The following is a 24,867-nucleotide window of genomic DNA, read 5'->3' on the forward strand; positions in this document are numbered from 1 at the left end:
GTCAAGGGGTATGGATCCATTGTGACACCCCTGAATGACTTAACTTCTAAAAGAATGCCTAAGATATTTCAGTGGACAGTCAGCTGTCAAAAGGCATTTGATGACCTGCAGCAGGCAATATGCACTGCACCAATTCTGCAAAGTCCTAACTACTCCAAAGAATTCATTGTCCAAACAGATGCATCTGAGTTGGGGGTAGGGGCTGTGCTGTCACAATTGAATGATGAAGGTCAGGACCAGCCAGTAGCTTTTATTAGCAGAAGGCTGACCCCTAGAGAGAAACGTTGGTCAGCTATTGAGAGGGAGGTCTTTGCTGTGGTTGGGCTCTGAAGAAGCTGAGGCCAAACTTGTTTGGCACTCACTTCACTGTTCAGACAGACCATAAGCCCCTCTTATGGCTAATACAGACGAAGGGTGAAAACTCCAAAATTTTAAGATGGTCCATTTGCCTACAGGGGATGGACTATACAGTGGAACATAGACCTGGGAGTAACCATGCCAATGCAGATGGACTCGCCAGATATTTCAACTTAGAACATGAAGACTCAACTGGTCAATGTTAGTTTAATGTCCCTGTGTTTTGGGAGGGTTGTGTAGGAGAGTAGGATCTGCTTACTATGATTACCCCCACTTTTTTGCTGTATTTAACTGGTTTATCGACTTTAGTCTGGTTGTGGCCCTGCTAACCAGGTCTCCAGCCTAGCTGTTCTCTCTCTAAATTGATTGCATGTACATTAGGTACACTCCAGATTGCTTACTGAGTTACCCTTGAGAGGCCCTAGTACATGGTACCTTAGGTACCAAGGGCATATGTACCCCAGAGGCCTACCAGGAGCTGAAGCATGTATTATGCCACCCCTGGGATGCCTTCTAAAATGACACCACAGGTCTGCTACTGCAGCCGGGGTAAGGTGGTGCTTGTACCCCTTACTTAGATATAGTATACCTATATCTAGCTATATATATAGACACATATAAACCTATAAGTTACTCCTATGGCAGGCCTTGACAATCCTGAAGGAAGAGTGCTTGGTTTTGTATGAGAGGGTGCCCAAGCATGAGCTAAGCCCCTCTTCGGCTTTCTGAATCACTTCCTTATCGCTATTCTATGATACAGCCAGATCATATACTCTTAAGTGCATTTTAACCTTGCAGTAACTGCTAACTTTGGAATGGCTGCATCAAAACATGTTGTGTTTGGTGTCAAACACTTTGGAATCCTACCCCCCCCCGCCAGTCCTGGCGGCGGGGGTAGAATTTCACCCTCCTAGAGGGAGCAGACATGTACCCACTTACTACCCGGTAATAGTTTTATAGAGCCCCAGCATCACAAAATGGATGCTGCTGCCACAGACATAAGTCTGACCTCCTGCTGCTGGATGAAACTCCGGCAGGGGAGGCTTGGACAATAGGTTTCCTGTCCAGGGAGGAGCCAGCACCTCCCCAGACAGGCTTTAGTGTATTGGGGAGGGTGGGTTGAATCCAGTGAATACTTTCCAGACAGTGCCTGGGGCACACAAGGTGTCCCCGTGCATTTCCCAGTTCAAACCGGTTGCTGGGGCACTCAGCCCCAGCTCTGGTGCGAAACTGGACAAAGGGGAAGGGGTGTTACTACCCCCTCCCCAGGTCTGCCCATAAGTGGGACCCTAGAGTTAGTCCAACCCATATACTTAGTATTAGTATAGGAACCCAGTCCCTAGGACTTTAGATTACCCTGGATGAAACTCTGAAACATAAATCTTGGACCTTCGTCATTCCATTTCGACTGGAAGACGAAACTCCGGCAGGGGAGGCTTGGACAATAGGTTTCCTGTCCAGGGAGGAGCCAGCACCTCCCCAGACAGGCTTTAGTGTATTGGGGAGGGTGTGTTGCATCCAGTGAATACTTTCCAGACAGTGCCTGGGGCACACAAGGTGTCCCCGTGCATTTCCCAGTTCAAACCGGTTGCTGGGGCACTCAGCCCCAGCTCTGGTGCGAAACTGGACAAAGGGGAAGGGGTGTAACTACCCCCTCCCCAGGTCTGCCCATAGGTGGGACCCTAGAGTTAGTCCAACCCATATACTTAGTATAAGTACAGGAACCCAGTCCCTAGGACTTTAGATTACCCTGGATGAAACTCTGAAACATAAATCTTGGACCTTCGTCATTCCATTTCGACTGGAAGACGGAAGAAATCTCCCTTGGGGTCAAGGAGTGACTCCCCTGTTCAAACAGGCACCAAAGAAGCATCTTGTCGGTCTGCATTTTTGAGGCTCCCGCCGGATCCCAAAGATTCTGTGACACAGGACACAGACTTCCAGACTTCTCTGAGGCCGACACGAGTCCCCAGCAAAGCTGAGAACTGTAGCCATCACAAGAGACGTGGGGCCGGAACTCCTGGACAACCAGCACATTTGCTAGTGCATCGACTTCCCAAGCTTTCCTGAAGTTGTGCATTGGGCTACTTGTAGTCCAAGCCCTGAGTACTTTTTGCATCAAAGATTGTGGGTCTACACTCCACGTGTGTTCCGTGGGCCCGCTTTTGGCATTTTTGCTCGAGGCTCCTTAGCGATCTCTAGTCTGCTGACTGGTGGGTACCCACTAAGGTAAATCCTTTGTTTCTTGGGCTTTCCTAGTTGCTTCAGATGTGCCCTGACTCCTCTTCAAAGGGTGAGTCCCTCAGACCTTGCTGGTCTGCACCGAAGCCAATCTTTCCATTCTGTGTGGGTTGCTGTTGCCAAGGCTTGTTGGGTCCAATCCGGACACCGACACTGCAGCACTCGATGTGGGACAGCTCGAATCCAGCTCCTGGTTGTCGTCGACACCTCTTGGTCCTCGTAGCTGAAGTGTCAAGCTTCACCTACATCACCTTAAAGTACCTAACATCGGCTGGCATCTCTTTGTCGCCTTCTTGGTCACTGGCTAGTGACCCAGACCCTGTCCCCTCTGCTTTCAGGTTCTTCAGATCTCCGATCCACCCTTGGATCCATCCGGACACTTTTCATCTGGTCGCCTGCAGCACTTCTTTGCAGCTCTCCATTGGAAACGACGACGAAACCCGACACGAAAAAACACTAATGCACCCGGCTTCCTTGGGTGAGGTAACATGAGTACTTCAGTGCTCCCGTGGGTCTTGACTCTCGAAGTGTCCAGTACTGAAGGGGTTTTACCGTAGTCCACTCCGAAGTGTCCTTATTCTTTAAACGTGTAACTTTAACTTTCGTCATAGAAGTAAATGGTGATTCGCGGCTGTGTTTAGACATTGCACGCGTCCGCCGTGGGTCTCCTGCATCCCTATCTTGGGTGGTTACTGGATGCTCCAGCGGTTCTACGGGCCCTAGGCCTTGTCTCTATGCTCTGAGCAGTACTTATACCACTTTCTTAGTATATGGTTTGTGAGGCCTCTAGGGCAAAACGTATACTGTGCTAATTTACTGTGTGCTATTTAAGTTCTTGTATTGTACTTTTATTTCTACCCTCATAAAGAGACTGGGGGGTGTGTTTTAAAAAAAATACATATATTTTATATATACCTGGTGTGGTTCTCCTTTCATTTGGTAATTCATGAGATTATAGACTGGTAAAACAAGCTTCTTTACATTCCTTCGAGACTTAGCCTGAAGGGTGTTCTCCACAGCTACCACTAGGATAGCTTTCTATAAAGGTTGTTTTCAAACCTACCATCAATAAGGGTCGGTTGGACTGGTGCAAGGTACCCAATAGAATAGTGAACATCAAATGCCAGGCCAATGTCTCACATGGTTACTAAGGATAATGAGACGGAGAGTGCGGACACACATGCACAAGAGGAGGAGGGGCAGGGAGGGAAAATGTAAAAGATATTGTAACTTATCACTCGGCAGTAATATTGAGGTCAGATCGTTTTAAAGACTAGTCTGTAAGAGGCTGAGTGCAGGCGAAACAAACGTATACGTCCACACTTTGTATTGTGCTGTATAGTGCAGTTTAGACTTACAGGTTATAAAGCTATACACTGTTATGCGTTACGCAGACTAACACTCTTGGATATAAGTTCGCTAGTCAAATTGAGCTATTGTACATGATGTGTTTTTATTCCTCTATAATTTACAACCGATGTACTGGAAGCTTTATGTCTCTTTGTTATTAAGAAACTGTTAATAAAATACATTTAAAAAAAATAAAAATAAAAAAGTGACTGGAACTCACTGCCACAGCTGTTGCGGAAACCAAAAGGGAGCTTTCTGCGTGAGTTGCCAAGAGATGCTGCTGCTACAGCAGCTAGATTGGCCCAGGGAGATCAACCCTGTGATTGGAGTAATAATATTTGCATTACAGTGTCTTCTGATTTTATATATTATGTGATTGTGATGATGTTTTGATTGCAACGATTTTTATTAATCACTTAATAAAGAATTTATCAACTGTCTGCCACCCTTACTCTACCCAGGATGTTGCGTTAGGGTCAAAGCTTCTGACTTTAGAACTGGGGATCCAAGTTTAAGTCTTCCTGTCGGCTCAACATTCTATGATTCTGGGCAAATTACTTAATATTACCCTGCCTACAAAAATGAATATGATCTTATGAAATATAACTGGTAGTCTTGTAAAGCTCTCCAATATCTTCATGTCCGGTTTGCGCTATATAAAAACTGCAAAAAGAGGTAAAACCAATGTATTAAAATAATACACTAAAAGGAGAGACAAAGAGATACCTATTTAGTGACTGATTTGTACAAAGTGAAACCAGAACCCCTAGATAAATCGCAGCTTCCCAGCTTAATGTGTATGATTTTAGGCAAATATTTAATTTCACTCAAATTACTTTTTCTTCATTATTGTGTATGAGAGCACTTTCAAATGTATGAGCTCGATTTACCAGGTGTACAAATACCTATTGTATTTGATTTATTAGACTATAACGTTGCTCTATAATACTCAGGGCCACATAAGGGTTCACATGCCTCTTGGTTCACTAATAATACTATTGCCGGTGTGGGGACAAAGGCAGGAATGTTCATGTTTAAAAATCCATGTTTAAAAATTACCACTTTGAATAACTACTTCTTAGTGCAAGGATATAATGTGACATATTATTGTTTAAGGTTCCACATGATAAAGAAGTACACTTTTTAGAATTTTGAATAGATTATCATATTTTATATGTCATGATGTTTGATGAAATTACACAACAAACAGTTTCAGGGATCGGCTCTTACACGGGTTCCAAGAGCCAAGCCAGAACCTTAGCTCAGCTCTCCCAGTTAATTCGTTGGCTCGCCCACCTCTATTGTTATTTAATTATCATTGTATTTCGAGCGACATCCTGGAACGTTCTCTCTCTCCAAACAATCCTCCTTCCTCTAACTCCTATCGCCGCTTTAAAAGAGCAGGACTGCCGTTGCCCTTTTAAGAAAGAGGGTTGTCGCTGTGAGGAAGTTCGGAGAGCAGAGCATTGTGGGTTTTGGGTGTGGAGTTTAGAGAAAGATGAGGAAGAAGTAAGTGAGAGTAAAGAGAAGAGCCCCTTTCGAAATATTAAGTGAAACATTCTTTGACGACCGGGAGTCCTTAAACAGTGGAGAAGATACGGGCTCGGATCTGTCCAATAAGACTTGTACCTGCAGAGAGAGAATGTGTGAAGTGAAGTACTAGGAAGTACATTTCCAATTATTATACTGAACGTTGCAGGCCAAGCTGGGGGCTGAGTAAGACTTACGAGTTACTGGTTGAATTCTGCTCTGCCCAGCTGTGACTATCACTGTGACTATCCCTGCTCTGAGACCGCCGTTCGTAGGGGATCATCAGACAAAGGGCTTCCCTGACATCCTGTTTGTGCATTATTTTGAACCGTAACCACAGACAGCAAAGTGAATTGATAAAGCTTCAAAATGAGGTGAGTACATCAACCGTTCGTGTGCAGTGCACTGGTGCCCTGTGTAAATTCACTTCCTCATTTACTTGCATCTTTTTTCACTGACTTTAATCATCCGCTTCAGATGCAGCCTGCCCCGTGTACTGAGAGGATGCTTCATACCTAGAATGTTGTATACTGTTTTACGACAGCCTGGTTAACCAGTTCTGTTATTTGCACAGTTTTGGTGATTTTAGGTGGATACTTGATAGTTTTAATGGCTTCTCAATAGTTTTGTCAGCGTTGTCAAAAGGCTTAATCACAGATATTACCAGTTTCTTGACGACATAAATTAAAGTGGCACGGCGTGCTCCTTGTTTTGGAACATGTGAGCTGAATGCTTTGTGGGTACAAGCACAACAGTTATCCGGCACTCAACTCCTCTTTTTCACCAGGAGATTTTAATCGTTGTTTCCTTCCTATGGAGAGACATTTGTTGGCTGGTTTAATTTGTAGAGCTGTACCGAGTCGTTTGAGAGTTCAAGCAGAAATATGAAACGCATTGTTGAGTATTTTCGTTAAAACATGCCCCTTCAGCCACAGTAGTTGTGGCCCTTACTGCTTTGACCTCCAGCCACATTGGGATAGGAGGCGAATCACTAGCTGCGCTGGCTCAGCGAGTCTTAATTTTTACGTTTGAGGAACGTAAAGTTCATTGCATACAACTTGTAATATACTAGTTATTTTGTGCTATTGGCATTTGATGAACTAACCAAGAGAAATTTCGAGTTAACTTGGATGTATGAGTTAGCGTGGTGTATCTGTTTCCTTCTCATTCTTCCCGCCGAAAATGACTTATTGGTTAGCACAATCCACGCCCTCAGCAGGCATCTTATCGTCCAGGTGTTCTTGTATGGTATGATCCGGCCTGTGGCCCTGGAGGCTAGTTGGAAACTAGTGAGACCTGTGGAATCTTGTCTCGGGTCTCCCGGAGGCAAACAGCTGAACACCTTTTTCAGAAGCTTCTCTAAAACTAATTGGACTGCTTCCCTCCATCTTTTGCTTTTTCTGAAATAAACCCCAAATTGTTTTGTTCCACTTGAACACCCTCTCTTTAGTTCTCTTGTTTGGTTACGTAAAAGCAGAAATTATAAGCTTGGAAGAATTACTTCCACATATGAAAGCAAGTAGGCTGACTTCTTTGAGTGGACTTGGTGAATGGCATTGAAACATACTGGCTAATTAAGCAGTTCTGCCTGCCCCACAAGTTGTAGATAGTGGTGTGTATTTTTTGCCTTCTCCTCCCTGCGTAACTAACCTGACTTTCCGTCCCTTTAGTGTATGTGTTTACATTTTATCAGAATTTGTCACACATAGATTCGAATAACAGCTTCTAGAGTAATTAGACCGCTTTATAAAGCTGCTTAAATAAGGTGGCAGTGTTAGCACTTTTTCTTAGGAAATAAGATTTAATTTTCAAGTGTTTTAGTTAGCATTCCCAGGCTTCAGTTAGCATGGTGTAAAGTATGGGCGTGGCTAGGCCAGCCAGCCTACCTTGACATTCGTTTAATAGTGACAGAAAATGTGGCTTTTAAAATTACAAGAATAGCAAAAATACATTTCCCAGGTGCATGTTTCTCTTATGTGTTTTTTCCTTTTCAGAAAATAAGCGAAACTCAATTCATTACATGGTAGTGTTTATTTGCTGAGCTGAAATGCATTACTTTTGTATTTCTGGAGAAGGAAGCCAGGAGCAGAATGATCCCGGTAGTTGCAACATATGTTGGCACAATTCTGCTTCCAGCAATTGCACTGTGTATTGTTTTATTTTGTTGCATAAATTTCACGTTACTTGTTTATGCGTGAACGTAGGTGTTCCTAAATGTATGCTATTTGATGTATCGTATTTTCTAGTTTTACTATTGATCTACAGAAAATATACTCGTTGCTACTGCCCTACGAAGCAATATCTCAACATGTTGAGAGCATGCCTTTCACTCTGAAACCTAAAAAATGTGCCCTTTATGGGAGATGTGTCCGATGATCTGCTCATTTTTAGGTCTCGCGGCGGAGCGAGAATTCATGTCCTCAAAATCCTTGTCAAACCAAGGGCTTTTTGCGCTGCGGTTTTCTTTAAGTTCACGTAAATCACGTGACCAAACAAGTACGCGCATCAGCCTCCCTCCCTCCTAATTGCATTTTTTTTAACGGCCGCACAGCACATCAAAGGGCTTCGCCCAGCGTGCGCTCTGCGGCTTCTCCTCCCCTAATTAATCATGGCTGGCCGGCCGTACTTTCAGTTTCCCGGCCGCTCTGCATTATCAGGTACGTGTTGGTGACGCATTATTTTTTCACTTTGTCTCCGTGCGTGCATTTATTTTTTCACTTTGTCTCCGTGCGTGCATTTATTTAATGCAATGTGTCTCTATCACACTCTCATTATTTCCCTTTCTTTTTCTGCCCACTTCTCCCTCCTCCTTCTCCTCATCTCCGTCTATCACTCTCTCAACGTCTGTGTTCCGCTCTCTCTCTTCCCGCATCTTTCCATCCTTTTTAAACTTTATTTAAAAGTATTCCTCATCTCAGGCAGGTTATCCTGGCCTGTTTTATCGTTTGCAAAGCCCTGCTAGTTACACTTTCGCTTTTACATTCTGCTAGTTACACTTTCGCTTTTACATTAGTAACTCTGAATGCGACAAAAAAGTATTCAATGAGCTGCAGAGGTAACATTGGTTTAATACGCAAAACAAATAAACCAACGGCCCAACTCATGTCTAGCCAATCCCGGTTTCAAAATGCAGTCACCATACAGGATACTAAATATGAAAAGCATCGGGATAGGTTGATCAACCAATGGCGTCAACAGTAAACAATGGGGGGGCTGAAACTTTTACATGTCACAAACATTCATGGTCCTGCGGCTGCGGGGGCCCCAGGAGGGTCTGCAGATGGCCTGCGTTCAGTTCTAGCTGGCAAAAGTCAACATGGAGCAGCTCTGTGTCATTTGTGCATAAATAGGCTCATAAACGAGGCTCCCGCGCGCTCTCGCTCTGAGCCCCAAAGTCCAACTTCTTTTTCTCGACACAACATTTTAGCCAGGCACGTGAACGCTGGGCCCTCAAAGTATCCCTGCAAAATCAGCAATCTCCCCAGATGACCAGCGTGCACAATGTAGGAGAAAACAAGTCATCAGGGGTCTGTTTTCACAATCGAGCCAGGGCTTACGTTTCACTGAAAATACACACAGCCCCTGAACTCCTACCCCGCCCCCTCCCACACGGAGCTCGTTGTCCTCCCCCCCCCCCCCCCCCCCTCCAAACTTTGGAGAAGGCAGAGGGGAGGTGCTGGCTACAGCTCAGTAGACAGTAAACACAGCCCAAAGACCCGCCCCTTTAGCCAGAAATCTAGGAGGTGAGGCAGCGTGGCTTTTAAACTTCAGAGAGTTCCATAACTTTCATTTTACAAAAGGAACCGGCGTAAAGATGGTGGAGCACATGATTCGCTCGAGAGGGTACCCGGTCCCATCTTCAAATACAAACAGAGCTTGTTACAGGAAGTTCAGGCAAACACAGGATCCGGTTTCGTTGATAGCCCAAGGCGGCCTCTTCCCCCAGCTACCTCCCCCTCTGCACAGGAAATGTTTGGGTCTGAAAGATCAGGAGCGCAGATTCCCTGCCCTGGGTGCGATACCACTCACTGCACCCAAAACGCTCTACTCGGTTGCCTAACTATCACTTGACATTAGGGACCGTGTCCAAACTGCGATTGCAAAGACAGAAAGCAAGGGGGCTGGCTGCGTCCTTGATAATTCCAGTGAGGTGGGGGGGTCCCCCGCCAGATGCGCCGACTTGAAACGCACATGAAGTGGAGTCCGCAGCATGTAAAGGCAGTGCAGGTCTCCCAGCCAGTGACAGAGGGGGGCGTGCAGAGTGAGCACACAGCCGGAGCTCCTCCCCTGGAAGCAGTGCGCAGTCACCAACATCATCACCACCTTATTTTTATAGTGTAACACACCCCGCTTGTGGACGTGGAGATTGGTACACCTGACAGGAAAAGGCACAGAGTTACATTGTTCAAGAAGACATTGTCAGGGATAGGCCCACCCACAAACCATCTCGTGTACCAGGCGGCAGTACTAAGAACTAGAAAAACAAGCACTGGCGTTGCCAATAGGTCTCGCAGTAGGAAAGTTGGAGCTATTGGTGTTGTAAATGACAAAGCCCTTTATGTTTTTAAAATGAAAACAAAAAAAAAGGCATTATTTGCAATTCTAATAGCTCCAACTTTCCTACTGCGAGACCTATTGGCAACGCCAGTGCTTGTTTGTGAATGCAGTCTCTACGTTAGTATGTCTAATGAGTTATACTGAGACCTTAAATGCCGTTTGACCAGTGCAGAGTACTTTATTCTGTCTATTTGATGTGTACCTCACTTTTCTTGCCTTACGAGCTGAGCAATTTGTCATTGTGCTTTGTTAATTTAGGATCAATTCTGTTTTAGAACAGGCAAACACCTTATGACACAGCATGTCTCCTACAATCCCTGAGGGCTAGCCGCGTTCTAACTTCAATACATATCTACTACCTACAACCTTGAGGGTGGCAGCGTGACCTAGGCTGAATATTGTTAAAAAAGAAATAAGTACACGTTCATCCCCCCCCCCCCCCCCCCTCATCCTTCCAAGCTTATGAAAGATGTACAATGGCGAGCATATTTTAGTACAAGAAGGTGCCTAAAGCTCAGGGCAACTAGTACGGATCGGCTAAACTGCAGGGGGGCGGGGTGAGTCTGTGGGGTCAGGCGAAAGATCCAGAGATAAGACTGGCACGTCAATTTTCTAAATTCAGTTGAAAGAATGGGAATAAACAGGGCCCATAATTCTAACAAGCATTGGCATAGCCAATAGGTCTCGCATTTGGGACCTTATAAGTGTTTAGCCATGCAACAGTTGGTGTTGTTGCGCCAAGGATATTCTGCTGCATAACTAAATACTTATAGGGTCCGAAAAGCTAGACCTATTGCCTATGCCAATGCTTGTTTTTTTGTTTTGTTGCTGTTTTGTTAAAGTTGCCAGATCTACAATAGCTGGACATGGTTTTTGTTAACAGTTCTTTGCCTCAAATGAACTTGTTTTCATTGCTCTGAATGTTGTTCCCATTCTGGTTGTAGGAAGCAGTCATTCCCGGGGGTGTGGGGGCTGCTTAGCTGTGCGCATGCGCCAAACTTTGCAAATGAAAAAAAGGCTGGTGCAGGTGCAATTTACAAGTGTGGTGTGAGTGAGCCCCATGCAGCATGACTCTCACACAGGAGTTCCTGCATACTCCACATGGTTTTAGGAAACTCAACCCACTCCCTCCAAGGCATAGAACACATATTTACCAAGAAACTCTGAGAAGAACCTGCCTGCTGCACTGACGGCTGGTGGTGTGTGTGCCTGGTGAAAGCGTACACTGACGTCTGGTGATGTGTGTGCCTGGTGGAAGCATGCACCGACGGCTGGTAGTGTATGACGGCTGGTAGTATGTGTGCCTGGTGGAAACGTGCACTGACGGCTGGTGGTGTGTGTGCCTGGTGGAAGCGTGTACTGACGACTGGTGGTGTGTGTGCCCGGTGAAAGCGTGCACTGACGGCTGGTGGTGTGTGTGCCTGGTGAAAGCGTGCACTGACGGCTGGTGGTGTGTGTGCCCAGTGGAAGCGTGCACTGACGGCATGTGGTGTGTGTGCCCGGTGAAAGCGTGCACTGACGGCTGGTGTTGTGTGTGCCCGGTGAAAGCGTGCACTGACGGCTGGTGTTGTGTGTGCCCGGTGAAAGTTTGCACCGGCGGCTGGTGGTGTGTATGTGCCTGGTGAAAGCGTGCATTGACAGCTGGTGGTGTGCCTCTGGTGGAAGCGTGCACTGACGGCTGGTGGTGTGTGTGCCCTGTGGAAGCATGCACTGACGGCATGTGGTGTGTGTGCCTGGTGAAAGCGTGCACCGACGGCTGGTAGTGTGTGACGGCTGGTAGTGTGTGTGTGTCGGGTGAAAGCCTGCACTGACGGCTGGTGGTGTGTGCCTGGTAGAAGCGTGCACTGACGGCTGGTGGTGTGTGTGCCTGGTGGAAGCGTTCACTGATGGCTGGTGGAAGCGTGCACCGACGGCTGGTTGTGTGTGTGCCTGGTGAAAGCGTGCACTGATGGCTAGTGGTGTGGGCCTGGTGGGAGCGTGCACCGACGGCTTGTAGTGTGTGACGGCTGGTAGTGTTTGTGTGCCTGGTGAAAGCGTGCACTGACGGCTGGTAGTGTGTGACGGCTGGTGGTTTGTGTGCCTGGTGAAAGCGTGCACTGACGGCTGGTGGTGTGTGTGCCTTGTGGAAGCGTGCACTAACGGCTGGTGGTGTGTGTGCCTGGTGAAAGCATGCACTGACAGCTGGTGGCGTGTGTGCCCGGTGAAGCGTGCACCGGGGACTGGTGGTGTGTGTGTACCTGGTGTAAGTGTGCACTGACGGCTGGTGGTGTGTGCCTGGTGGAAGCATGCACCGACGGCTGGGAGTGTTTGACGGCTGGTAGTATGTGTGCCTGGTGGAAGCGTGCACTGACGGCTGGTGGTGTATGTGCCTGGTGGAAGCGTGCACTGACGGCTGGTGGTGTGTGTGCCTGGTGGAAGCGTGCACTGACGGCTGGTGGTGTGTGTGCCTGGTGGAAGCGTGCACTGACGGCTGGTGGTGTGTGTGCCTGGTGGAAGCGTGCACTGACGGCTGGTGGTGTGTGTGCCTGGTGGAAGCGTGCACTGACGGCTGGTGGTGTGTGTGCCTGGTGGAAGCGTGCACTGACGGCTGGTGGTGTGTGTGCCTGGTGAAAGCGTGCACTGACTGCTGGTGGTGTGTGTGCCTGGTGGAAGCGTGCACTGACGGCTGGTGGTGTGTGTGCCTGGTGGAAGCGTGCACTGACGGCTGGTGGTGTGTGTGCCTGGTGGAAGCGTGCACTGACGGCTGGTGGTGTGTGTGCCTGGTGGAAGCGTGCTCTGACGGCTGGTGGTGTGTGTGTGTGCCTGGTGAAACCGTGCACCGACAGCTGGTGGTGTGTGTGTGCCTGGTGAAACCGTGCACCGACAGCTGGTGGTGTGTGTGTGCCTGGTGAAACCGTGCACCGAGGGCTGGTGGTGTGTGTGCCTGGTGAACCGTGCACCGACGGCTGGTGGTGCGTGTGCCCGGTGAAAGCGTGCACTAATGGCTGGTGGTGTGTGTGCCTGGTGGAAGCGTGCACTGACGACTGGTGGTGCTTGTGCTTGGTGAAAGCATGCATCGACGGCTGGTGGTGTGTGTGTGCCTGGTGAAAGCGTGCACTGACGGCTGGTGGTGTGGGCCTGGTGGAAGCGTGCACTGACGGCTGGTAGTGTGTGACGGCTGGTAGTGTGTGCCTGGTGAAAGCATGCACTGGCAGGTGGTGGTGTGTGTGCCTGGTGGAATCGTGCACTGACGGCTGGTGGTGTGGGCCTGGTGGAAGCGTGCACTGACGGCTGGTAGTGTGTGACGGCTGGTAGTGTGTGCCTAGTGAAGGCGTGCACTGACGGCTGGTGGTGTGTGTGCCTGGTGGAAGCAGGAGCATTCACAGTGGTAGAGGACACAAATGAAACTAATGAAGTGGGAGAAGGGAGGGGGAGTGCAAGCAGAGGAGCATGATTCACAGCTAGAAGACACAAATGAAGCTGACCAGGAGGGTGGGGATAAAGGGAGGGGGGTAGTGCAAGCAGAGGAGCTGGTTACAGCGATAACAAGCATTTGCAATGCAATAGTTCTCGCATTAGGAACGTGTGAGCTATTGATATTGTAAATGACACATTTTTTTAATGTGTTGGCTTTGAAAATATCTAAATTAATAGCATTGTTATTCACAAAGCCAATAGCTTACACTTTCCTAATGCAAGTCATATTGGCTATGGCAATGCTTGTTGGTAGCAAGCAAGGACAGTGCTGTTGTGGTGCTGAGTGATAAGGTTGGGCTGAGTGATGTGGTGGTGTATAAGAGTGATGTGGTGGTGCCCCAGAGTGATGTGGTGGTGCCCCAGAGTGAAATATCCTAATAGACCTGTAAACAAAACCTTCGTTATGTATATCACATTGATTAACAAAGCATGGGATGTGTTATGAAAAAAGATGAGTAGGCACACATACTGCAGTGATTTTCTTAGCCAAGAATGAAAGTATGTCTGCGAGATGAAGAGAGGGTGGTAAATTGGATGAGGAAGATGAATGAATAAGAGACCGGAACAGTAAGTGCGGGAGAGGGGAGGGAGAGAGGAGAGAGGAAAGAGGAGGAGGGGGCCGAGATCCAAGATCAGCGAGGGAGGAGGTTGGAGATAGGCCAAAATTCAATGGAGCAAAAGCAGCGAGCAACAGAAGTGAGCTTGTATGGAAGAGAAGAGCCAGGGCAAACACTATGAAACAGCAAGGTTGAAAGCGAGAGAGAGGGGAAGAAACAGAGGTAAGGAGAGAGAGAGCTGGATGAAGAACAGACTATGAAAAAAAGTAAATAAAGGCTCACGAGAGCGAGGCCAGCAAGTTCGGGAGCGCATTCCTTTGAAGTCTGATGGGGAGCGGGGGAGGTGCTTCCTTTGAAGTCTGATGCCGAGGCTCAGACAAATGGTGGTGTGCGAGCGGCTTCCTTTCAAGTCTGATGCCGGGGAGCAAATGGTGAGCGTGCACCCGGCGCACATGCACTGGCCATAATCCGCATTCCAAAGCCCTCTGGCAGCCTTTCCTGTACAGGGCTCAAATTCCACTCAACCGCTCGCATAGTCGAGCTAAATTTAACAAGGTCGAGCTGTTTTTAGGTCCTACTCACCCTTTCTGGCGAGTAAGAAAACAAACCAACCTTTGTCCTCTGTCTGTGAAAACGGAACAAATGTGACAAGATAACAAGATTTAAAGGCATTTTTATTGCTCACAAAGGTAATGAGCAATAAAGATGCCTTTAAATCTTGTTATCTTGTCACATTTGCTCCGCTTTCAGAGACGGAGGTCAAGTAGGTTGCAGTTAGGTCGAGGACATTTTTTAAGGTACTAGTCCTGCAGGACTAGTACCATTTTTTTGGATTTTTCGAGCCCTGCTGTAGCCCCTACATAAGTCTCGCCGGAGCAATGCGCAAGCGCATTGGCTCAGGAGAGACCTAAAAACACAGATGGTAGCTGTGCACGTGCACAAGCTTGTGAACGCAAACGGTCGGCCAGCAAAAGCTTCTGGTGGCACTTTTAAAAGCCACTTACTAAATGTCTCGAAGAGACCGCGCATGCGCTGTCTCAGGCAAGACCTAAAAAGGAGGTACGTCTCGTTGGTAGCGCCAGAGAGAGTTTCTCCATTCACAGAAGAAACTATATTTTGTGTAGCAGAGAAGTGTGTCACAGTGTCTTATCCGTGCCCCAAAGTGAAAGTAGCCTCATTCAATGTTAGCCCCCATCTGTCTCCCCATGATGGAGCGCAAGGTGTACATCCGATGATTCGGGAGCCCGAATATAGTGTATGCCTAATGATAAAAACGAGGTCAAACAAGCACTATTTGCACTTTATAATTCAGAAAGAATGGGAAGTGAATCACTCAAATCTACTGTTGTGACATATATAGAGAACAAACTGTGTAGGCAACCGCTCCCATCCTATCTCACTCTCCACATTACTAACTGGGAAAGATCACTGCTTTTGAGCAGTAGCTAAGGTGTTTATGAAGGTGGGATTTTTTTTACCACCCCATATACATTTTTAATAGCCAATTGAAGGGAGTGATTTGTTTGGGGGAGGCAGAGGTAGAGTTGAAACAGATAGAGAATGCGGTGGGGTACATACATCTTAACTGCCGCCACCCGCCCAATCCATGAAAGGCATAGGCTTTTCCATATGGCTAGCTCTTTATAAATCTAAATGGTGAGGGAAGTGTCATTGACAATTACCATCTTGGGTAAGGTCCGCCCCAGGTAAATGCCCAGATACGGAATACCCTCTGCAGCCCATTCGAAGGCAAACTGTGGTCTCAAAGTTTGTTCGTTTGGAGGAGCGACCAAGAGGTTCAGGATCTGTGATTTCTGCATGTTCACCTTGAACCCAGAGAACGAGCCAAATGTCTGAAGCTCTGTGACTAAAGCTGGGAGAGAGGGTCAAGTGCTCCAGAACTGAGATAATGACATTGTTTGCATAGAGACTGAACAGGTGGTGGTCAGACCCTAATTGAATCCCCATCACTACAGGGTTGCCCGCAGTCGTTGTGCCAAGTGAAAAATTACAGGACTGTGCTCCATTAACCTTGATTGAAGCACGGGGTGCATTATAAATACTCCAAATCCATTTCCGGAGTCTCTCACCAAAGGCAGACCGTTTCAGCGTTTCGAAAAGTTTAGACTGATGTACCTGGTGAATCGCCTTTTCGACGTCTATGGATAGTATTGAGGCATGACCACGTCCCAATATCACAAGGTGTTGGTAAATAATATTGATCTAGAACAACGCTGCACCATTCGAGAATATACTGTCCCATCTCTAAGATATCTCTAAGATAGTTCGGATACATTGTCCAAATTGTTACATTTCCCATAAGGTGTAAATTCAGTTTGTTATTCTTAGGTCTCGCGCCTAGCGTTACACTGCGCAGCAGTGTTCGCGCAGCGAGGGTCCTTTTGACAGGGTTTTTGAAATGGACCTTGTAAATGAGCACGCTTGTGCGTGTTTTTTTCTTTTACGGCCTGCTATTGGCACGCACCACTTGCGGCTTTTTTACTAAAGTAAAAGCGATCGCTTTCCTTGTTTATGATACCAGCGGGCACGCCGGGCACACCTTATGTTTTACTTTTACCCGTGGCTCGCAGCCCGTGAGACCTAAAAAAGCCAAGGGCGTGTGCTCGACAACCTACGACCTCCCGCCTCTTCATCACAAACGTCACAGGAAAAACTATGTGTACGATGTTAGACTAATTTCCTCGACGGGACTGGAGCGCCTTTTTGTGAGGAGTCACTGCCAGCCAGGATGCGGAGGCGGAAGGCTCGGCTCCTTCAGTGACTGCTCAGCCCAGGGCGAGAGCATTCTGTACTCCCTGCACCTTCAGTGCGGCCCCTCGTGAACAGGATTACTAAGAGTGCAGAGAGCACCGGACATGATGCACCAGGGACACAAAGCTGGCCGCTTAAACAGAACATGCGCTGTTCCACGTCAGCTTCCGGAGCCTTTCAAGGTATTCAGGAGCACCCCCAGGGCGCACGGCCAAACCCCTCCATCCGTTTACACCCTCTGTAAATGGTACTTTCTGTACTCAACACAATCAAGGGGTCTAGACCGGGTTTAACGGAGTGAGGGAGAGCAAACTCTGGCCCCAAGTAGGTGGTTAGCTGTGTGTTCCAAGCTGAGGACACAACATCACTGACACGCATGCTGTGAGAGAGCATGATAGAGAGAGAGACGCACCCACCAGTTAAAGAGAGAGAGAGGCAACCACTGGTGAGAGAGGGAGAGCGAGGGAGAGAGAGGCACCCACCGGCAAGAGAGGGAGAGAGGGGTACCCACCGGTGTGTGTGAGAGAGAGAGAGAGAGAGGGGCACGAGAGAGAGAGGGGCACGAGAGAGAGAGGGGCACGAGAGAGAGAGGGGCACGAGAGAGAGGGGCACGAGAGAGGCACCCACCGGCGGGAGAGGGAGAGAGAGAGGCACCCACCGGTGTGTGTGAGAGAGAGAGAGAGAGAGAGAGAGAGAGGGGCACGAGAGAGAGAGAGGGGCACGAGAGAGAGAGAGGGGCACGAGAGAGAGAGAGGGGCACGAGAGAGGGAGAGGGCACGAGAGAGGGAGAGGGCACGAGAGAGGGAGAGGGCACGAGAGAGAGAGAGGGGCACGAGAGAGAGAGAGAGGGGCACGAGAGAGGGAGAGGGGCACGAGAGAGGGAGAGGGCACGAGAGAGGGAGAGGGGCACGAGAGAGAGAGAGGGGCACGAGAGAGAGAGAGAGGGGCACGGGAGAAAGAGGGGCACGGGAGAGAGAGGGGGGCACGAGAGAGAGAGGGGCACGAGAGAGGCACCCACCGGCGGGAGAGGGAGAGAGAGAGGGGCATGAGAGAGAAAGAGGGGCATGAGAGAGAGAGAGGGGCTCGAGAGAGAGGGGCACGAGAGAGAGGGGGGCACAAGAGAGAGAGAGGGGGGCACGAGAGAGAGAGGGGGGCACGAGAGAGAGAGAGAGAGGGGGGCACGAGAGAGAGAGAGAGAGGGGGGCACGAGAGAGAGAGAGAGAGAGGGGGGCACGAGAGAGAGAGAGAGGGGGGCATGAGAGAGAGAGAGAGAGAGAGAGAGAGAGAGAGGGGCACGAGAGAGAGAGAGAGAGAGGGGGGCACGAGAGAGAGAGGGGGGCACGAGAGAGAGAGGGGGGCACGAGAGAGAGGGGCACGAGAGGTACAGGTGGATGATTGATGGATATACCATCTTCATTCATGCTTCCACAGGGCGAAACTACAGAGAACAGTCCCGTGCAGCCTCGGGCCCCAAGTTGGAATTCGTACCAAGTATTACTTACAGTGGAGTATAATGAGCCGTGCCCTAAAATCAACATATTTCCAGCGGGATGGCGGGAATGTGCACAAACAGCATCACGAGGTGCCAGACAGATTAGGCCGAAGGAGGTGCAAGCTACGGCAGTACGCAGCAGATTTACCATCTCCGCTTCGGCCCCTGGCCTTCCCTACGGCCCGGGGAGAAGAAATGCAGCACACGGCCGCCCGGAGGGCAACTTCTGGTGGTAAGGGAGGTCAGAGGGACTGGCCATATCTAAACTCCACAATATTTAGGTCTGCAGCTGTACAAAAGCAGTTTCCTCGAGCACTGATGGATAAACTCATGCGTGTACAAAAGCAGATTCCTCGAGCACTGATGGATAAACTCATGTGTGTTCTATGTAATAGGTCTCGCATTATTAAAGTTTGAGCTATCGCATTGTAAATGACAATGCCTTTTATTCATTTGTTTTTAAAACCTGTAATCTGTGCATAAACACACACTTTGAACGTATAGTCCATGCTTATGAGAAGCAAGGCTAGCAGTCTCTTTTACTGCCAGCCTTGCTCATCGTAAGCAAGGACTATATGTTCAAAGTGCGTGTTGCACCGATGCAAATTGATAAAAGGCATTGTTATTTACAATGCCAATACCGCAAACCTTAACCCGTTTAGCGCGTCGAACATTCCGCCCCAGTGCGGATGTTCGATCGCGCTAACGGGATTCGGACGTCCAACGGTCGTGCGCAGCACCAGCGAGGTAGTGCACGTGACGACCGTTGGAAGCACGGAAGGGGTTAATCATGCGAGACCTATTGCATTGTAAAAGCTTGTTTTATATGTATTGCAGAACGGTGCAGTATCCATGTTGATCCTCACTCAAGATGGCCCTCAATGCAGCCAACCTCCTTTGCCCAGTAATGGAACAATGCACAATAAACACATGCTCACGCTGGGTCCTTGTAGATCATGGGTACTCACAGACATTTTCCCTGGGGCGCAAAGTTTGGTCTTTGGTGTGACAGAGGGCTGCACTGTTGCCAGCGGGGATGGGGGGTGGGGTGTAAAGTGGGTTTAACTCCTTGCCTGCGGCCTGAATTCCCCTCCTGTGCTGCACATTCCGATCGCGGGCGTGGTCGTGACGGCTCCCGGCCGTCATCGGCACACGAGCACTGTGTGCCATGACGGACGGGAGCCGTCACCAGCATGCAAGGGGTTAAGGTAAGCAAAACCTGTATATCTACTGGCTGAACTCAATTGCGCAATGTGGAACCAAAAACCTGGGATGAATCCAGGCTTCCCCACTTGACCAATTGCATGACCCTGGGCAATTGTTTTATTATTATAATAATATTAATTATTATTATTATTGTTTTAAGAGTATTTTGAAATACATTACTTCAGGATGTATGCTGTAGAAAACCATTTCCTGTGCTTGGATGTAATCACTAATGGCATTGTTTTCAGGGTGGGGAGGGCATGGACGTTTCATGTTTGAAAACGATCACTTTAAAAAAATGCTTCTGAATGCACTGTGATTTGATTTGCTAAGGTGAAATGGTTCTACAGGTCAATGAAATACACTCTTTAATTTTGAAAAGACTAGTGTATTTTTACATGTTTGCGTTCTTTAAAATGAAAGTGTTCCTAAAGTTAAGGGCCTAATTACTTCCTTTTGTTTAGCTGCAATTAACCTTTAAATAAGTGCTTGCTGTATATTGAATTTTTTTTTCATGTTAGTGCTGAGTCGAGTAAACAGCAGCCCAGTACTGGTGCTGCTCAGGGGGCTGCGTGTAGAGGTCAGGAGGGCCGCATGTGTCCCCCAGGCCGACCTTTGAGTATCACTCTTATAGATCCTCACTTAAGAGGGTGACTGATGATGTTGACATCTTGGCACACTGATGCATGTGCACACAACTGGCGCGCACACTAGCACACTACCAACATGGATCTGTATTCAGCACAACCAGGTCTGCCCTTCTAGCTAACTTCTGGGAATGCGGACATGGGTAGGTGATTCTCCACAATACTCCAACCTAGCAAGTAGGTGACTACCAATGACTGATTCTATGTATGAAACTCGGCACACTTCGCTTAATTGAGTGCGGTGCCAGGCATCTAAAAAAATGTGAAGGACTATCATCACACACCACAAGGTGTCATGCTTCAGCATTGGCAGTCCTCGCTCTCTAGAAACCATGACTCATGACTCATGGGAAGGGGGGATTTGAGGGACCCCTGTAGTCTCTCCTCTTCCAAGCTGGGGCAGAAACATGTTAATGACCCTGATGGGGATGGGGTAATAACACCCCAGCTCCCCACACTTTACTTTTAATATCAAGCAAACACCTAACAAACAAAGTGTCTTCAGGTGAATTCCTGTTCTCTACCAAACTCTGTTTCTAGAGAGCGAGGACTGCCAATGATGAAGCATGACCCATGGTGGTGTGTGAGGACAGTCCTTCACATTTATTTTTTTAGGTCTCTCCTAGGCATCTTGCATGCGCTGCTCTAGGAGAAGACCTTTAGCAGTCGGTGTGTGCTCCTTTTCAAGCTCACTCATGCTTGTGGTGGCATTCACCTTGCGGGAGCGAGCAGCGGCACTCAAGCTGCTTGATCCCGCACTGCCAGCTTTCACTTTCGTGCTTGTTCGAGCAGCGGCACCTGCAGTGCATTCCTTGCACAGAAGTGTGCTTTCTCTTCCGATTGTAATCTGCTGTATTGCAGAGGCGTCCCTTGCACATTTCCAGTCCTGTTTTATTGGATGTGTAGTCTCCGTACAGCTTAATGGTGCAATCCCAAAATTTCTACCGGTTTGGTAGACTAAGTTACGTTGTGTGGCAGTTTGCGGCCTAGACCAGCTTGGAAGCCGGGGTCTCGAGTACTGGCCCAGCCGGGTTTCAGTTGAACAACATTGGCTATAGTTGTTGTGTGATAGGTTCCGGTCTACCGAAGTGTAAGTATTCTTGGGCCGAAGTTGACGACGATTGGCTGAGTTGGTAAACATCGAAGGAGGGGTGACGATGCACAACTGAGGCAGTGGGCCGGGGTCTCTGGCCCGGTGGCCCGGTCTGGCCACCACCGGTGTTCGCTGGGTTGGGATTCTGCCTGCGGTAGCGGAGTCCTGATTGATATTGTACCGAACGATAAGTCCCCCTCTGCTGTTGTCCGTTCCACATCTATCTGCTCCCCCCCAGGGAGACCGGGCTCTCTGGGGACGTGAACATGACCGAAACCGACCGAGGATTGGTGGAACGGACTAAGAGTGACCCATCACTACGAACTCTGCTGGCACTCATAGGGTCACTTCATGATCATGTTGAAGCCCGCATTCACAAAACGATAGCGCGTTTGTCTGGAATCGGGCGGAGTGGACCGGACCCTACTCCACTACAAGAAATGAAACGACTCGAGACCCCCAAGATGGCCACGTCGATGGAGGAAGCAGACCCCGTACTGTGGGAGGTGTCGGAGCCTCTGACCAATGTTTTGGTTGATGAAAGCGAGCTCGATGCTGTAAATGGATTGTCTGGCCTACGATTGTTGCCGATTTAAGGAAGGACTACTAGGTGCTCCCTTTCCGGAGTCTTTTGATGGGAACTGTTATTGGCCTGAAACTGCGTCTCTCCCCCATACATCGGCACCAATAAGATGGCGGACGAAACGAAGCTGGGAGTCCATAACGGCGAGGAGAGTCTTTGGACTTGATGGAGCTCTCAGCGTTTCCATCTCTCTGCTACATCTCGATTTGAACTTTGATACATCTTTTTCATGTTTTGACTATGCTGCTTAGGCAACAGTTTGTCCGGAAGGGGCTCGCACGTCTGATCGGACGGGCCAAGAATGAGACTGAGTGACTGGGTTTAACATCGAGTCTTGCTGGACATGGGGTTTGCTATCATGATGCGTTCGGGAGGTTGGGCGAGGCTTAAAGTTTCCCCTGTTGCGCTACGTACATGCGGCTTAATAGATGTCTTGACCTTAGTCTGGGGATTCTTGGTTCTGGCGGGGGGGGGAGGGGGGACCGGCGGCATGTATGTATATGCCCTCCTCCATTTTCTATTTTTAGTAGTTAGTTAGTTGGGGCGACAGGCACAGTGCTAGTTGGGGTTAGGCAATAGCCATATGCAGGGGTGCAGGGTGGGGGGATGGGTTTCTTATTTTGTCTTTGTTTTTTGTTTTATGGTTTATTTTTCTTCAAACTCTCTTCCCTTTCCTTTATAAGTATAGTTTGTGGAATATCCGGACTTAGATTGTATTCTAATATCTGGTGATCATGCTTCTGTTATTATTCTGATTTTATGGGTGGACAGGCTCTGAGGGCTTGCGCTTAACGTGGATTGTATATTGTACTGTTGCACATCCTGCTTCTCAAACATTAGTGTAGGCGTCTCGACTATTTTTGCATTGCTAGTATCTATCCTGTTTCTATGCCTGTTTACCTTATTATTGTATCTGAATGTATGCCACCCGATATGTTATTTCTTTCTTTCTTTTTTTAATAAATCTTTATTATTTTAAAAACAATCTGGTTGCCCTAAACTGCTCCTCGTCCTATCCGACTCAGTTAAGTCTCTAGGCATCACCCTTGACAAAACTTATCAATGGAGGCCCACATCAAAAACTCTGCAAAAAGTTCTCTTTTCTCTCTTAAACACCTCAAGACATTGAAACCTTTTCTTCCCCATGATGACCTCAAGACAGTAGTCCAATCCCTAGTTCTCTCTAAAATCGACTACGGGAACGCCATCCTAACAGGGACTCCAAAAGCTTACCTAGCCCCTCTAAGGGCAGTGCTGAACATGGCCGCTCGACTGCCTACTATGAAATGGAATTGCCTTCTGTTTTTTACAGTGCATATGTAAAGCGCTCTGATACCTACGGGTCAAGCTAGCACTATATAAAACTTTTAAAATAAAATAAGCATATCTCAAAATCTCAGCGGACGTCATCACACAAAAGAACGTTCTAGAATGCTTACTATTAGTGATGGTTAGAGGTGCAGGACTGGGCAAAGAGAACTGTCTTTTTGTGCTCTACACTGGATGGCCCCTTTAACAATAATCCTATTTGATTCATCTTTTAATATTCCCAAAAGTGCAAAATTAGGTCTGGGTGAAATTTTTAACTCCGCTTGTGGAATTGGAGGAATTTTGATAATTCTGCATTATTCTTGTAAGGTGGAATTACTTGATACATTAAAATTCCGCCCTCCTCCGGCAGAATAAAAAAATTATGCAGTGGTTTGATTTCTAAAGTTTTGAAACTAGAATCTGGTGTTATTTTAATGTAATTCCGTAGAATCAAAGACTGCATATTCTGCCCACCCTCCTCAATATTTACTCTTGCTTTTCAAATTTGATTAACATTAAGTGGCCATATTTCAACAGGAAATAAAATGAGTATCGGTGTTGCAAACTGGCTGTCATCTCACGATTTTCTGCCGGCTTGTCCTCTGCTTCCATTGCCTGGATTGTCATGTACCAACCACTCTTGACTTACCAGTGTCACAGACACATCCAATGCCACCTCCCTTATACTCTTGTGAGTCATTTTTCTGGGTAGTCGGACGGGTGGCTTGATGTTCTTCTCTGGTCCTTTCTCTGTGACTGGGTCCTCTGTCTTCCATTCACTCTTCATGGATATGGTGGTCCCCATCAGGCTATCTCCTTTTTTTTCTCCCCCTTTATGGCGCTGTTAGCCAGTCTCTCCTCTTGCCCTCTGAGTGTGGAGGAGGTGGTATACGTTCTTCCTCTATGTATCCAAGTACTTCTTCCCTTTTCCTCTCTGTGCACCAGCACATTTTCTCACCCTCTCTTCTACACATTGTAAGTCTCTTTCTCCTCTGGGAGCCCCTTTAGACCCACATATGCGTCTCCACAGTTCGCGTTGTGCTCCTCGGCATAAGTACTCCCTGTGCCCTGGTACTTATCCTCTTCCTTCTCTCACCCTCCTGCCTTGGTACAAGAACCAGTGCATACATACCATTGTTCCACCTTTCTCTAAGCTGCATTGCAGTATATTCAAGCGGACAGAGTGGCAAGAGAAACCACCCTGTGGTGAACAGGCCTTATGGGAATATGGGGAGACACTGGCAGTGAAACCATTTTTTTTATTTGACACTAAAGGCTACATATTTATTCAAAGTACTCTTGGACTTGTGTAGTTACAGTTCACTTCGAGGGATACCAGTAAACAAACGAGCATTGCCAAAACTAATGTCGCTGGACTGTGTAAGTTTGTGCAATGGTTAGGTTTTATTTTATTTGATGCAAGTATCAGAAAAATTGTGAAAGAAAATATGCCATCGCCAAAACATGGTGCTGTATGCTTGGAATTAAAATGTAAAATTATTAACATTAAATATTACATACAATTGTAATAGAACAGTAAGATGCTTACTAGCAGTAATGTGTACTTAGAACAGATATAGAAACCCTTTTTGGTTTAAAGCACCTCACACACAATCCTTACTGGCACCTCGCACACAATCTTTACTGGCACAGTTCTTAACCCCTTGGCTTCAGTAGATGAACTGTTTATACTGGTTATGTCCTCAGCAGTACAG

General features: G+C 47.7%; 1 protein-coding gene across 2 annotated transcripts in view; it reads left to right on the forward strand.

Annotated features, from left to right (window-relative positions):
- Positions 1-5,438: 5,438 nt before the first annotated feature.
- The window catches only part of VASP (vasodilator stimulated phosphoprotein), an 863,870-nt gene continuing 844,441 nt past the window's right edge, over positions 5,439-24,867 (forward strand). For both annotated transcript variants that reach the window (XM_086938366.1, XM_086938368.1), the window contains exon 1: positions 5,439-5,852. In XM_086938366.1, the coding sequence (XP_086794492.1) occupies positions 5,848-5,852 (5 nt within the window). In that variant the 5' untranslated portion in view covers positions 5,439-5,847. The remainder of the gene's footprint in view (positions 5,853-24,867) is intronic.

This window comes from Lissotriton vulgaris, chromosome 9, assembly GCF_964263255.1.
Source record: "Lissotriton vulgaris chromosome 9, aLisVul1.2, whole genome shotgun sequence".
Classification (NCBI taxonomy): domain Eukaryota; kingdom Metazoa; phylum Chordata; class Amphibia; order Caudata; family Salamandridae; genus Lissotriton; species Lissotriton vulgaris.